The 12,158-nt window shown below is 36.5% G+C and overlaps 1 protein-coding gene across 8 annotated transcripts in view; it reads left to right on the forward strand.

The window, feature by feature from the left end:
- RBBP8 (RB binding protein 8, endonuclease) overlaps positions 1 to 12,158 on the forward strand; it is a 110,663-nt gene that overhangs the window by 50,394 nt on the left and 48,111 nt on the right. For all 8 annotated transcript variants that reach the window (NM_001134138.1, XM_024235785.3, XM_054537600.2 and 5 more), the window contains 2 exon segments: positions 3,842 to 3,954; positions 10,233 to 10,299. In NM_001134138.1, coding sequence (NP_001127610.1) covers positions 3,842 to 3,954; positions 10,233 to 10,299 — 180 coding nt within the window.

Genomic DNA, 12,158 nt, shown 5'->3' on the forward strand with positions numbered 1-12,158 from the left:
ATCCTTTCCTTTGACATCATCTCATTTTAACAGTGAGGGGGAAAAATTAGCTTGCTTATACATCATTTAACTTAAAGTCACAGTTTCCGAGAACCTATCAATGATGTTAAGTGAAGGAGTACTGTATTCTTTATAATTTGATGATTGTGATTGTGATAGCGTTGGCATTTTTTCTTTTTCTTTCTGTATAGCTTATTATTTCTTCCAGATTTTTTCTTTCTTTTTTTAATGTTTTGTTTGCTATGGTTTCTTATCATTTATAAGCATTTCTCAGACGCCTTTTGATACTTGGTTATTTTTTATATTTAAGAGATGAGAATAAAGTAATTGGAAGCTCTGAGTACATGGGTAGAGCTGTAGACTGTGAGCTTCTCTGTTAGAATGATCTGGCTGGTCTGTTTCCTTGAAGATGCCCTAAGGTCAGTATTTTTAGGTCTTTCCTGTCAGGTTGGTCAGATTTCCTAAAGAAGACTCCTTAATTCTATTTTCTAGAATGTGTAATAGGGCTGACTCCCAGTGTTCTTGGAGCCAAGTAGATGACAAGGGCCTAGGCCGGAATCTGAGAATTTGGTGTGTATATATATTCATTTCATTATTGTACTCCTACTCCTAACTGAGCCTCATGGCTCCCAGACCAGACACTCTCTGTTTTAGATTGTCTAAACATTAACCCTCCAGTCTGCTGCTGGGATGTCAAAGGGGTAATCACCTGACTGCTCAGAATATAGGGGAGAATGTTCGTATAATAATTTCTTAAAATGTGCTTTTAATCAGTCACTCCCAAAACCAATTGTTGAGCCTTTTGGGAATTTTACAGTGTGAATCAGGTTGGTTCTAGGTCAGTACTGTCTAATAGCATTTTCTGTGATTGTGGAAATTGTTCTAAATCTGCACTGTTCAATATGGTAGCAAGTAGACATGTGGCTGCTGAGCACTCGTCTGCAACTGAGAAGCTCAATTTTTATTTTTATTTTATTTATTTAAATTGAAATAGCCACATGTGCCTGTTTCTACCATACTGGACAATGCAATTCTCAGCTTTTCCCATCATTGACTTATGATTTAGCATTCTCAGGTCACTTTCTATTTGCCCACCAGCTGCCTTGCTTTCATTTTTTTGTTTTGTTTTCTCTTCCATTCTTCTTGTCCTCAAGTGTTTGTATCTTTAAAATATAGATATATCTTTACTGTAATTTTATGAGATTCTAGAAAGGAGCAGAAATAGTTGCAAGTGTTAACTTTACCATCTTTAGTTAAGTGGTGTTCTTTATACAGTGTGATTTTAAGGCTTCTGATCTAATTCCTGTCTTCAGACTGTATTCCACTTAAATCACGATGCCTAGCTGTTTGTTCATTCATTCTAGAAATTCTGATTCTATTAATGCTACATATGACTTCCTATCTTTTGATTTTACATCTATATCAACATTGTTTCATATGAGTTTTACTTTTGTATAAAATGTCTGGGTTCTGGCCAGGCACGGTAACTCATGCCTGTAATCCCAGTACTTTGGGAGGCCAGGGTGGGAGGATCACTTGAGCTCAGGAGTTTGAGACCAGCCTGGGCAACATAGTGAGACCCCATCTCATTTAAAAAAAAAAAAAAAAGAAAAAGGAAAAAAAAGTTTGTGTTCTTTTATTTTGCTTTGCTTTAGTTGTATACTTTTCATGTTTTATCTCTAACTTATTTTAAAGTTCGTCACATATGCTACCATGCTGTGACTTCCACAGACACTTAAATACTTACTATCTTTTTTTTTTTTTTTTTTTTTTGAGACAGAGTCTTCCTCTGTCACCCAGGCTGGAGTGCAATGGCGCTATCTCGGCTTACTTCAATCCCTGCCTCCTGGGTCCAAGCATTTATCCTGCCTCAGCCTCCCGAGTAGCTGGGATTACAAGCATGAGCCACCACACCCAGCTAATTTTTGTTTTTACTGGAGATGAGGTTTTGTCACATTGGCCAGGCTGGTCTTTTAACACCTGACCTCAGGTGATCTGACCACCTCGGCCTCCCAAAGTACTGGGATTACAGGCGTAAGCCACCATGCTCTGCCAACACTTAAATGCTTATTATCTTATTGGCTTATTGACTTGAAATTATTGTCTTTGGGCCAGGTGCATTGGCTCACGCCTGTAATCCCAGCACTTTGGGAGGCCGAAGCAAGTGGATCACGAGGTCAGGAGATCGAGACCATCCTGGCTAACACAGTGAAACCCCATCTCTATGAAAAATACAAAAAATTAGCCAGGAGAGATGGCAGGCACCTGTAGTCCCAGCTACTCAGGAGGCTGAGGCAGGAGAATGGCGTGAACCCGGGCGGTGGAGCTTGCAGTGAGCTGAGATTGCACCATTGCACTCCAGCCTGGGTGACAGAGCAAGACTCCGTCTCAAAAAAAAAAAACAAAACAAATATTATCTTCGAATTTATTTCCTGAATTCTTAACGTGGGGTATGTGTCTCCTTTTTAACTATATTTTTTTCTGATTAGGTAAATAATGAAATTGTAAAATGTTTCAAAAATATGGGAAATGAAGAAGAGAAAATCTCCCATAATACTGTCACCTACAAGATAACTATTATTAACATTTTGGAATATAACTCTCCCTCACCTGCTTGTGTGATATATGTGTTTTTCTCTTCAACAGTCACAAATAATTAGTAAAAGCTATTTCGTTTTTTTTGTTTGTTTGTTTTTTGTTTTTGAGACAGAGTCTCGCTTTGTCGCCCAGGCTGGAGTGCAGTGGCGCAGTCTCAGCTCACTGCAAGCTCTGCCTCCCAGGCTCACACCATTCTCCTGGCTTAGCCTCCCAAGTAGCTGGGACTACAGGTGCCCGCCACCACGCCCAGCTAATTTTTTGTATTTTTAGTAGAGACGGGGGTTTCACTGTGATAGCCAGGATGGTCTCGATCTCCTGACCTTGTGATCCGCCCGTCTCGGCCTCCCAAAGTGTTGGGATTACAGGCGTGAGCCACTGTGCCCAGCCTGTAATTTTTTAAATATAATACATTGTGAATTTTTACTAATAATTTTTTTAATGCCAAAAGGAAAATATGAGGTGACTTTTTCTCCCTTGTATTTCTTGACCTTTATTCAACGATATTGACAAAAAAAATTTTTTTTTTTTTGAGTCGGAGTCTTGCTCTGTCCCCCAGGCTGGAGTGCAGTGGCATGATCTCAGCTCACTGCAACCTCCACCTCCCGGGTTCAAGCGATTCTTCTGCCTCAGCCTCCCAAGTAGCTGGGACTACAAGCGAGCACCACCACACCTGGCTAATTTTTGTATTTTTTAGTAGAGACGGGGTTTACCTTATTGGCCAGGCTGGTTTCGAACTCCTGACCTCATGATCCTGTCGCCACAGCCTCCCAGAGTGCTGGGATTACAGGCATGAGCCACTGTGCCCTGCCAATATTGACAAATAAATTTTGATGGATTTAATTTTTCATCAAAAATATTATTGAACACTCACTATGGGTGACATGCTGTGCTGAGCAAAGCAGCTGCAAAGTTGCTTCAGGTATAATTCTACCCCTTGGTATTAGACTAGGGTTCATATTTTGACCATAACAAATTAAAACAAGGTCAGCTTCTTCAATAAATAAGTTCCCTTAGCATGAGTTTAAAATTGGCAGATTTTTATAGAATTGCAGTCTGAAGAAAATGGTGGTATAACATGATTTCAGCCTATGTAAGAATATGTTAAAGGTATAATAACATCATTAATTGAGTTGATTTTCACGGTATTTGCCAAGTCAGTTGCTTAAATCTTCATAAAAGTCTTGGAATTCCAAAGAAGAAAATCTCTTTTAGTGGATGAAAAGTACTTTGTTTTGTTTCATAGGTTAAGAGCAGGATTATGTGATCGCTGTGCAGTAACTGAAGAACATATGCGGAAAAAACAGCAAGAATTTGAAAATATCCGGCAGCAGAATCTTAAACTTATTACTGAACTTAGTGAGTTTCCTTTCTTCATTTATTAATTATTTAAAGTATATAATGTATTGTTGTTAAGACCTATTAGTAAATTGGTTGTAATTAAATGGATGGTTTACATGTATTTTTCCTTATTTAGTAAAAGTTCAAGTGTCCTTTTTTGTACTTTTTGTAGATTTAATCTCATGCTTAATTTAGTAAGAAATAGGTACAAAAAGGTTGTGCAAATACTGTCCACGTTGGTCTTAAGTCATCAGTTGTAAGACAAGAAGCAGGTGGTGTTTTTTTTTTTTTTTGGACATGTCCATATTTGCCTCTTTGGTTTTATCTTTATTTCATGTAACCTTAATACTTAGTTTAGTAAAGTTAAATACAAAGCAGACAATTTATTGTTCTACACTTGTTTTCTCTCTTGGTGTTTATGACATACTGTTTTCGTAAGTATACTATTTTCAGTTTATTCTCCTTACCTATTGAGTGTAGAGTTTTTCTACATTCTTAGCTGCCTTCTTTTATTCTTTTAATACTTCTGTTAACCTTATTCTCTTGTAACTATTTATTTCTTTTGGTGACCATTACCTGGATTTCCCATAAGCAACTCACAATCAATATATTCAAAATCTAATTAATTATCTTCTTTTCCAAACTAATTCTGTCTTCTATTTTTTTCTGTTAATTATATTGCTATCCTCTGGTTATTCAAGCAAGAATATTGAATATATGCTCATTGTTTTTAAAAGAGGTAAGAAAGAATATAGCTTTATTCTGCTCCCAGAGGTAACTACTGTTAATAGTCTGATACATATCTGTCCAGGTCCAGGTTTTTCTGTCTCTGTGCCTTGTTAGACCCCACTTCCCTCCCTTCTCTTTTGAATTTTAATGGGATCATACCATACTTTGTGTTCTAATGTGTTATTTCACTTTAGACTATGTCTTGGAAGTCTTTACATGTTAATATGTCTATGGATTCTGTGGTGTATATGGGTGAACGTGTGCATACATTTATTTAGGAATGTAAGAATATTATCAATGAGTAGAAAATTGTTACATCTCAATAAATATATAGTTGTTCCTTGTCATCTGTAGGGTATTGGTTCCAAGACCCTGAAGCATACCAAAATCCTTGGATGCTCAAGTACCTTATATAAAATCACATAGTATTTGCATATAACCTACCCACATTCTCCTGCATACCTTAAATCATCTCTAGATTCCTTATAATACCAAATGCAGTCTCTACGCATCACTTCATTTGTGTGAATTAAATGTAGTATTCGGTGCCTGGCAAATTGAAGTTTTGCTTTTTGGAACTTTGTAGAATTTTTTTTCCCAAATGTTTCCCATCCACAGATTGAGAACTTACAGATATAGAAGGCCAACTGTAGTTGAGATCCACAGTCATATTATTGTTAGTACTACTGGAAATAATCTCCAATAATGTCTACATATCTAATAGATTTCCAGCAACTTTATCTAAAATAGAGCCAAAAACTCCAAGCAAGCAAAAAAGCTTGTCTAGGTGTTAAAACATAAGACAATGTTTTTTTAAATGGCTGCATTGTATGCCATAGTATAGGTGTCAATTTTTTAGCTATTGTCACTTTGATGGACTGCTCAACATTTTGTTTGAATGTTTGAGAATTTTTATTTTCTTACATCCTCTTCAGATTTGAGCAAAAATGTATTAATAATATTCAGTCTGGTGGGTGAAGAATGATACCTTTTTAAAATTGGCATTCCCTGTTACTGTTCCAGTCAAGTATTATTTTATATGATCGTCTTCTTGGGTGAATGGCTTATTTATTCTTTGCCCAGTCTTAAATTGCCCTATTTGCTGTTTGTATTTTTTAATTTAGTGAATAACTAAGAGTTATTTGTATATTATGGAAGGATTATTACACTTTGGTAGATATACTGTGCATATATTTTCTACCTTGCTATTACCTGTTGACTTCATTTTATAACTACTTGACAAGTGGAAGTTTTGTATATTTTTTTACCTTCTTTAGGAAGGCTTTCTCTATCCCTAAGAATATAAAAATATTCTCCATTTTTGTATATATGATATATATACACACACACACACACGTAAATTTGCATATTTAATCCATCTGGAATTTTTAACATGGAATGTGAAGTAGAAATTTACCATCTTTAGAGTTTGCAGGCATTCATCCTCAAGCTTACTGTCTCGTGGTCAAAAGATGGCAGGTACTTTTTCAGGCCTCGTGACTGCATTTGTACAAGAAGGAAGAAGCAGCAGCAAAAGGCTGAAATGAGCATGCCAGGAGAGTCTTTAAAAAAAAAAAAAGCTTCTTTGAACACCCACCCAATAACTTTTGCTTCAGTCTCGCTAGCCAGGAACCACCCCGACCCTCCCACTCACTCCATCATTGGAAGATGACTAAGGATTTCCGACATCTTTCATTAGCTTTATTTTGCTGCAGGTTGTCTAGGTACAAATATTTGCAAATAGTGACAATTTCATCTTTTCTTTCAATTATTTTTACAGTTTCTTTTGGTGATTGTTTTTCTTTACATACTTTATTGGCCTAAGGGGCTTTAGAATACTGCCCAGAATAGCAGTTGATACATAAGGGAAGACTAGACTATATTACATTTAAGTGTGCTGTGGCCTTCTAGTAGATACGTGAAATTAAGTTATGGATATTTCTTTCTGTGCCTATTTTGCTAAGTTTTGCTTAATTGTGAATTTATAAAACTCTTAGCATCTGTTCATGTAGTGAGTTTTACTGATAGCTTTTCTAGGGTGAACCAATGTTTAATTTCTTTTTTTTTTTTTTTGAGACGGAGTCTCACACTGTCACCTAGGCTGGAGTGCAGTGGCGTCATCTCCGCTCACTGCAACCTCTGCCTCCCAGGTTCAAGCAGTTCTCGTGCCTCAACCTCCTGAGTAGCTGGGATTACAGGTGCCCACCACCACGCCCTGCTAATTTTTTGTATTTTTAGTAGAAACGCGATTTCACTATGTTGGCCAGGCTGGTCTTGAACTCCTGACCTCGTGATCCGCTCACCTCGGCCTCCCAAAGTGCTGGGATTACAGTTGTGAGCCACCGTGCCTGGCCCCAGTGTTTAATTTCTAAAACAGACAGGCTTGATATGTTAATGCTTTAATTGGGGAACATACATTTAAATCATCATTTTGTTCATTCAGTTTTTCTGCCAGCAAGGTTCTGTTACGATCCAAAGAATTAGGGCAGGCGCGGTGGCTCACGCCTGTAATCCCAGCACTTTGGGAAGCCGAGGCGGGTGGATCACGAGGTCAGGAGTTCAAGACCAGCCTGGCCAAGATGGTGAAATCCCGTCTCTACTAAAAAAAATATAAAAATTAGCCGGGCATGGTGGCAGGCACCTGTAATCCCAGCTACTCGGAAGGCTGAAATAGAGAATTGCTTGAACCCGGGAGGTGGAGATTGCAGTGAGCCAAGATCGCACCACTGCACTCCAGCCTTGGCAACAGAGCAAGACTCCCTCTCAAAAAAAAAAAAAAAGATCAAAGAATTAGCTGGGATGCTTTGAATCATGTTTATATTCTTTTTTTTTTTTTTTTTTTTCGAGAGATGGATTCTTGCTCTGTCCCCCAGGCTGGAGTGCAGTGATGCTATCTTGGCTCACTGCAACCTCTATCTCCGGGGTTCAAGCAATTCTTCTGCCTCAGCCTCCCCAGTAGGTGGGATTATAGGCACGTGCGACCACGCTCGACTAATTTTTGTATTTTTAGTAGAGATGGGGTTTTGCCATGTTGGCCAGGCTGGCCTCAAAACTCCTGACCTCAGTTGATCCGCCTTACATGCATTTTTAAAGTTAATATCTTAATTCTCTTCTGAATAATACAAGAATTTTAAAGCACTTAACTTTGATCTTCTTCTCTACTTACATGCTGCTCTTCTTGCCCAGTATTTCATTTCTGTATAGTTTTGGGGTTTTTTAGCCCTACAAGCTAGATATTTTTTTTAAAAATTACCTTTAAGTAAAATTACCTTTTAATTAGCCCAAGTGAGAATCCTTGCTTTGCTGATAGTAAATCTTACAGGGACCCTACTCTAATGACTGAAAATGGGAGGGAAAGACACCTTACTAGAGAGCTTTTCCCTATGGATAGTTCGTCTTCTGAGCGTGAAAGTGCCTTCTCTCGTGTCTACTATAAGTTACTTGGGAGCACTGCTCTGATTTTCTTGTCTCGGTATTTATTAATAACTCCTATGTCAAAACTTTTAGAGATCTATCCTCATGACTTTAGCCTAAGGGCAACTATTAGGCACCCTTTATTTACCCATTTAGCAATTTGTGGGCCATGTTGCCTCTGATACTAGAACTGATATGAGATTCTGCTAAGAAAACTCCCTTTTTTAAAGGCCCTTTTTCATTGGATTTTACCATCAATCTGAGCCTATTTTTAAATAATTCAGAAATTTTTTATAGTTCTGATCTGTTAGTGGCACCCTTTCTGGCTTTTTAATATTGCAGTAGACTTATTTTAGAGTGTCGTTATTTTATTTGGATTTGGAGAGGGAAAATCAAGTAAACCATCTTAATCAGAAATCTAAGGTCATCTTTGACTTCTGTCAACCCTACAAAGGATGAGTTGCCAAATACTACAAGTCTGCCTCTGTTACAGTTCTTCTACTGGTCTTCCTATTTATCCACCTCTACATAGGTCCAGATACTCATTTCTTTTAATGACCACCTGACTTTTTGTCTTGTCAATACTTTCTTCTCACATTGGTATATGCTTTATGTACTAACAACTCAGTCTTCCCATCATTCATCTATAAAAAATGATTCCTGGCAATCTATAAGATAAAGTTTTAATTTCTTAACCTGCTATTGAAAGCTTTCTACTGTTTATTATACCCAGTCTTTGTTCCACTGATTCTCTCTATAGAATAGTCTCCTGTCCAGCTCAGTTGCCCTTTTTTTGATGAATGCCTTCCTGATCTTCTCAAGGGCCCAAAGTAACCTCTTTCTCCTTGGAAATTTCCTTAGTACTTTATTTGTACTTCTAGACTGCCCTTGTCACTTTTAAACCTATAAAACATGTTTATGTAATATCTTGTCTCCTTTGTTAGACTGCACATTGCTTTAGGTCACTGTCTATATCTTAATTTTTTTGGATCCTCCACAAAAGTAGTTTAATAACCTCACATGTTGTAGATAGTCCAGAAAATTTACTCAGTGTGAGAAAATATGTTTAGATTTATAAACCACTAAATTATTAACAAATTTTAGAATACAATTAACCTTCTTTGGTAAAAGTTCATTGTATTTACTGTGACCAGATTTCTGGGATCTACTTCTTTTACTAAAACACATGCTTAACCAGTGACATCATACTAAGCATTGATGAGAGTTTTATGCTGGTTCCAGTAGAAGTTACAGCCCAAAACTGGATTTCTGCTTTATAAATTAAATAAATACAGATAGGAAAATTTGGTGGAGATTCAAACAAACAGATACTGCTTCAATGGATATATTTAAGTTACTGATACCATAATTATTCATGAAACCTAGAGTATGACTAAGAAGAAAATTCGATTTGATGAATGTGCTTCTTATAAAAATTACACTGATATTCAGCGTTTTTGGTGTTTTTTTGTTTTGTTTTGTTTTGTTTTTGAGACTCTCCGCCACCCAGGCTAGAGTGCAGTGGCACTATTTTGGCTCACTACAACCTCAGCCTTCAGGTTCAAGTGATTCTCCTGCCTCCACCTCGAATAGCTGGGATTACAGGCATGCGCCACCACGTCCGGCTGATTTTTGTGTTTTTAGTGGAGACGGGGTTTCACCATGGTGGCCAGGCTGGTCTCGAACTCCTCACCTCAAGTGATCCACCCACCTCGGCCTCTGAGTGCTGGGATTACAGCTGTGAGCCACTGCGCCCAGCCTATTTTATTTTTATGATAAAATTAATTTCAAGATAGAGACTCTTGCTAAAATGGTATTTGAAATTAGTAGGACTGAGTAACCAGATGGAATGCTTTCTTGTCCTCAGTATGAATAATTATACTCCCTAGTACATGAAGTACTCTCTTTTGCCTGCAAGCATTACAAAAAATTATCAGTTAATCAGTTACATGGAACTGGCACGGTGTGAGATGTAGTACTCCCTATCTAGTAACGAATTAGTTTTGCACACTAGTGTTAACCCTGAATAAACATTATGATTTAGGAATAGAAGTACTAATTTTTTCATACATGCCAACATATTTTATTTGAAAGCCTGACATAGATGTTAATATAAATATATTATTTGCCTTCTTTTTCACATTGTTTTTAAGTGAATGAAAGGAATACTCTACAGGAAGAAAATAAAAAGCTTTCTGAACAACTCCAGCAGAAAATTGAGTAAGTATTTTCCCCCAGCCTTGTTCTTTTATTTTACTTAGCTATACAAACCATGAAGATACTGTAAGAGTTGCAGATTTCATTTTAAAAATTATGAAGTGTTCTGTAGTTAAAAAATACAAAGAAAATCACTACATTTTTGTGTTTTGAGAGTATAGTGTGAATGCATCTCTTAGATTAGTGCTTGAAGAAAGTGTCAACATTGTAATTAAAACATTTTAATTTTTATAATGATTTATTATAAATAATACATTATTAAAATACTTATATTTCAAACAGATGTTTGAGTTTTGTTAGCTCTCTTCCAGCCCTGTCCCAGAAGCTTCATAAGGGCAAACTGAATAAGTGTTTCCTCTTATATAGTACTTAGGCCTATGGAACTTCTTCCTTCCTCTATTTTTCTCCCTTTTCTCCCCATTTCTCTTAAAGAATAAAACCAGTAACTTTTATCTTGTGTGCCACTTCCTCTTGTGTTTTATGTTTATTATTTCTAATTCTCACTGTGACTTTGCAAAGTAGTTTTATTATCCCCACTTTACAAATGGGGAAACCAAAGGTCACAAAGTCAAATAACTTGCCTATCATCTTACAGCTAGTAGGTAATAGGACTGTCACTCAGACCCATATTTTTTCTGAAAAGCCTCTTTTCTTTCCATTATCCAACACTGTCTCAAAAAAAGAATATTTTTCTAGATATGATCTGACTAATGCAGAGCAGAGCAGAGATATGACTAACTTTTAGTTCCCATTTATATAAAGCTTATATACTATTTTTGAAAACTTAGGATTCAGGATAATCCTAATGGCGTTATAGCATTCCTAAAGATTCTGTTGCGTTTAAGTAGACATCTACAAAAACTTCAGTAAAACTATGTAGATGTAACATATTATTCTGGCTTAGAATAGTTACTTTTGTATGAACACATCTTACAAGTAGAATTAGCATTCTTACTGGTATACTTTTAGGATAATGGATATCCAGTAGGATTCTGATATTCCTCCCATGTGATTGGTCTACTGAATACTGATAGCCAAAGGGAATTTTGAGGAGAGATAATAGTCAGATGAGGAAAGGAACCTATGAGATCAGACTGATGTTATAAAATGTTTATAAGAAAATGTCAACACTTTGTAATTTTAATAATGCTGTATAATGAAGAGAGAACACAGGACACAGATCCACAATCTGTTACATAGAATTCCAAAACCCAAAAGGTTATTTTTGAAATGTTATTCACAACCTAACCTCACTGCAATGGCAGAATGCTGTTTATAGTCTTTATCCCACTTCATGTGAGTATTCATATGTTTTGCTGTGAAAATATCAATGTGTTTGATTACAGGATGATGCTTCAGACTCCACTGGAGCTGTTATGTAATTATGTATATATGTTCTGTGTTACTGTATTACTTTCATTTTTTTTTTAAAAATCTGAATTTGGAATCCCGTCTGGTTCCAGGGATTTTAAATAAGTGATTGTTGACCTACATTAATTTACGTGAAGTGATTATGTATGTACGTAGCTTATGGTATTTTGAACACATCAGCCTTGATCTTTATGAGCACCAAAGGGATGAGATACCAAGTGTGTAGAAGTTAACACAGAATTAGATAGACGATTGCCTCAAAAACCAATGTGTATAAGTTAGGTTGAAACTATATCATGTCATTTGCTTGGTAGAAATATGAATTCTAATTAGTTTAGAATTTATTTTTAGTGTTCTCCAGCACATACATTTTTCCTGTTGAAACTCACTCAAATTTTAGAAAAGAAGTGAAGGCTAAAGTTTGAAATTACAGGAAAGAGTAATCATATAGATGAGCTTAAGGCATGTATGTTTATTTAGGACATGCTTAG

The sequence above is a fragment of the Pongo abelii genome, chromosome 17 (assembly GCF_028885655.2).
Source record: "Pongo abelii isolate AG06213 chromosome 17, NHGRI_mPonAbe1-v2.0_pri, whole genome shotgun sequence".
NCBI classification, from domain to species: Eukaryota; Metazoa; Chordata; class Mammalia; order Primates; family Hominidae; genus Pongo; species Pongo abelii.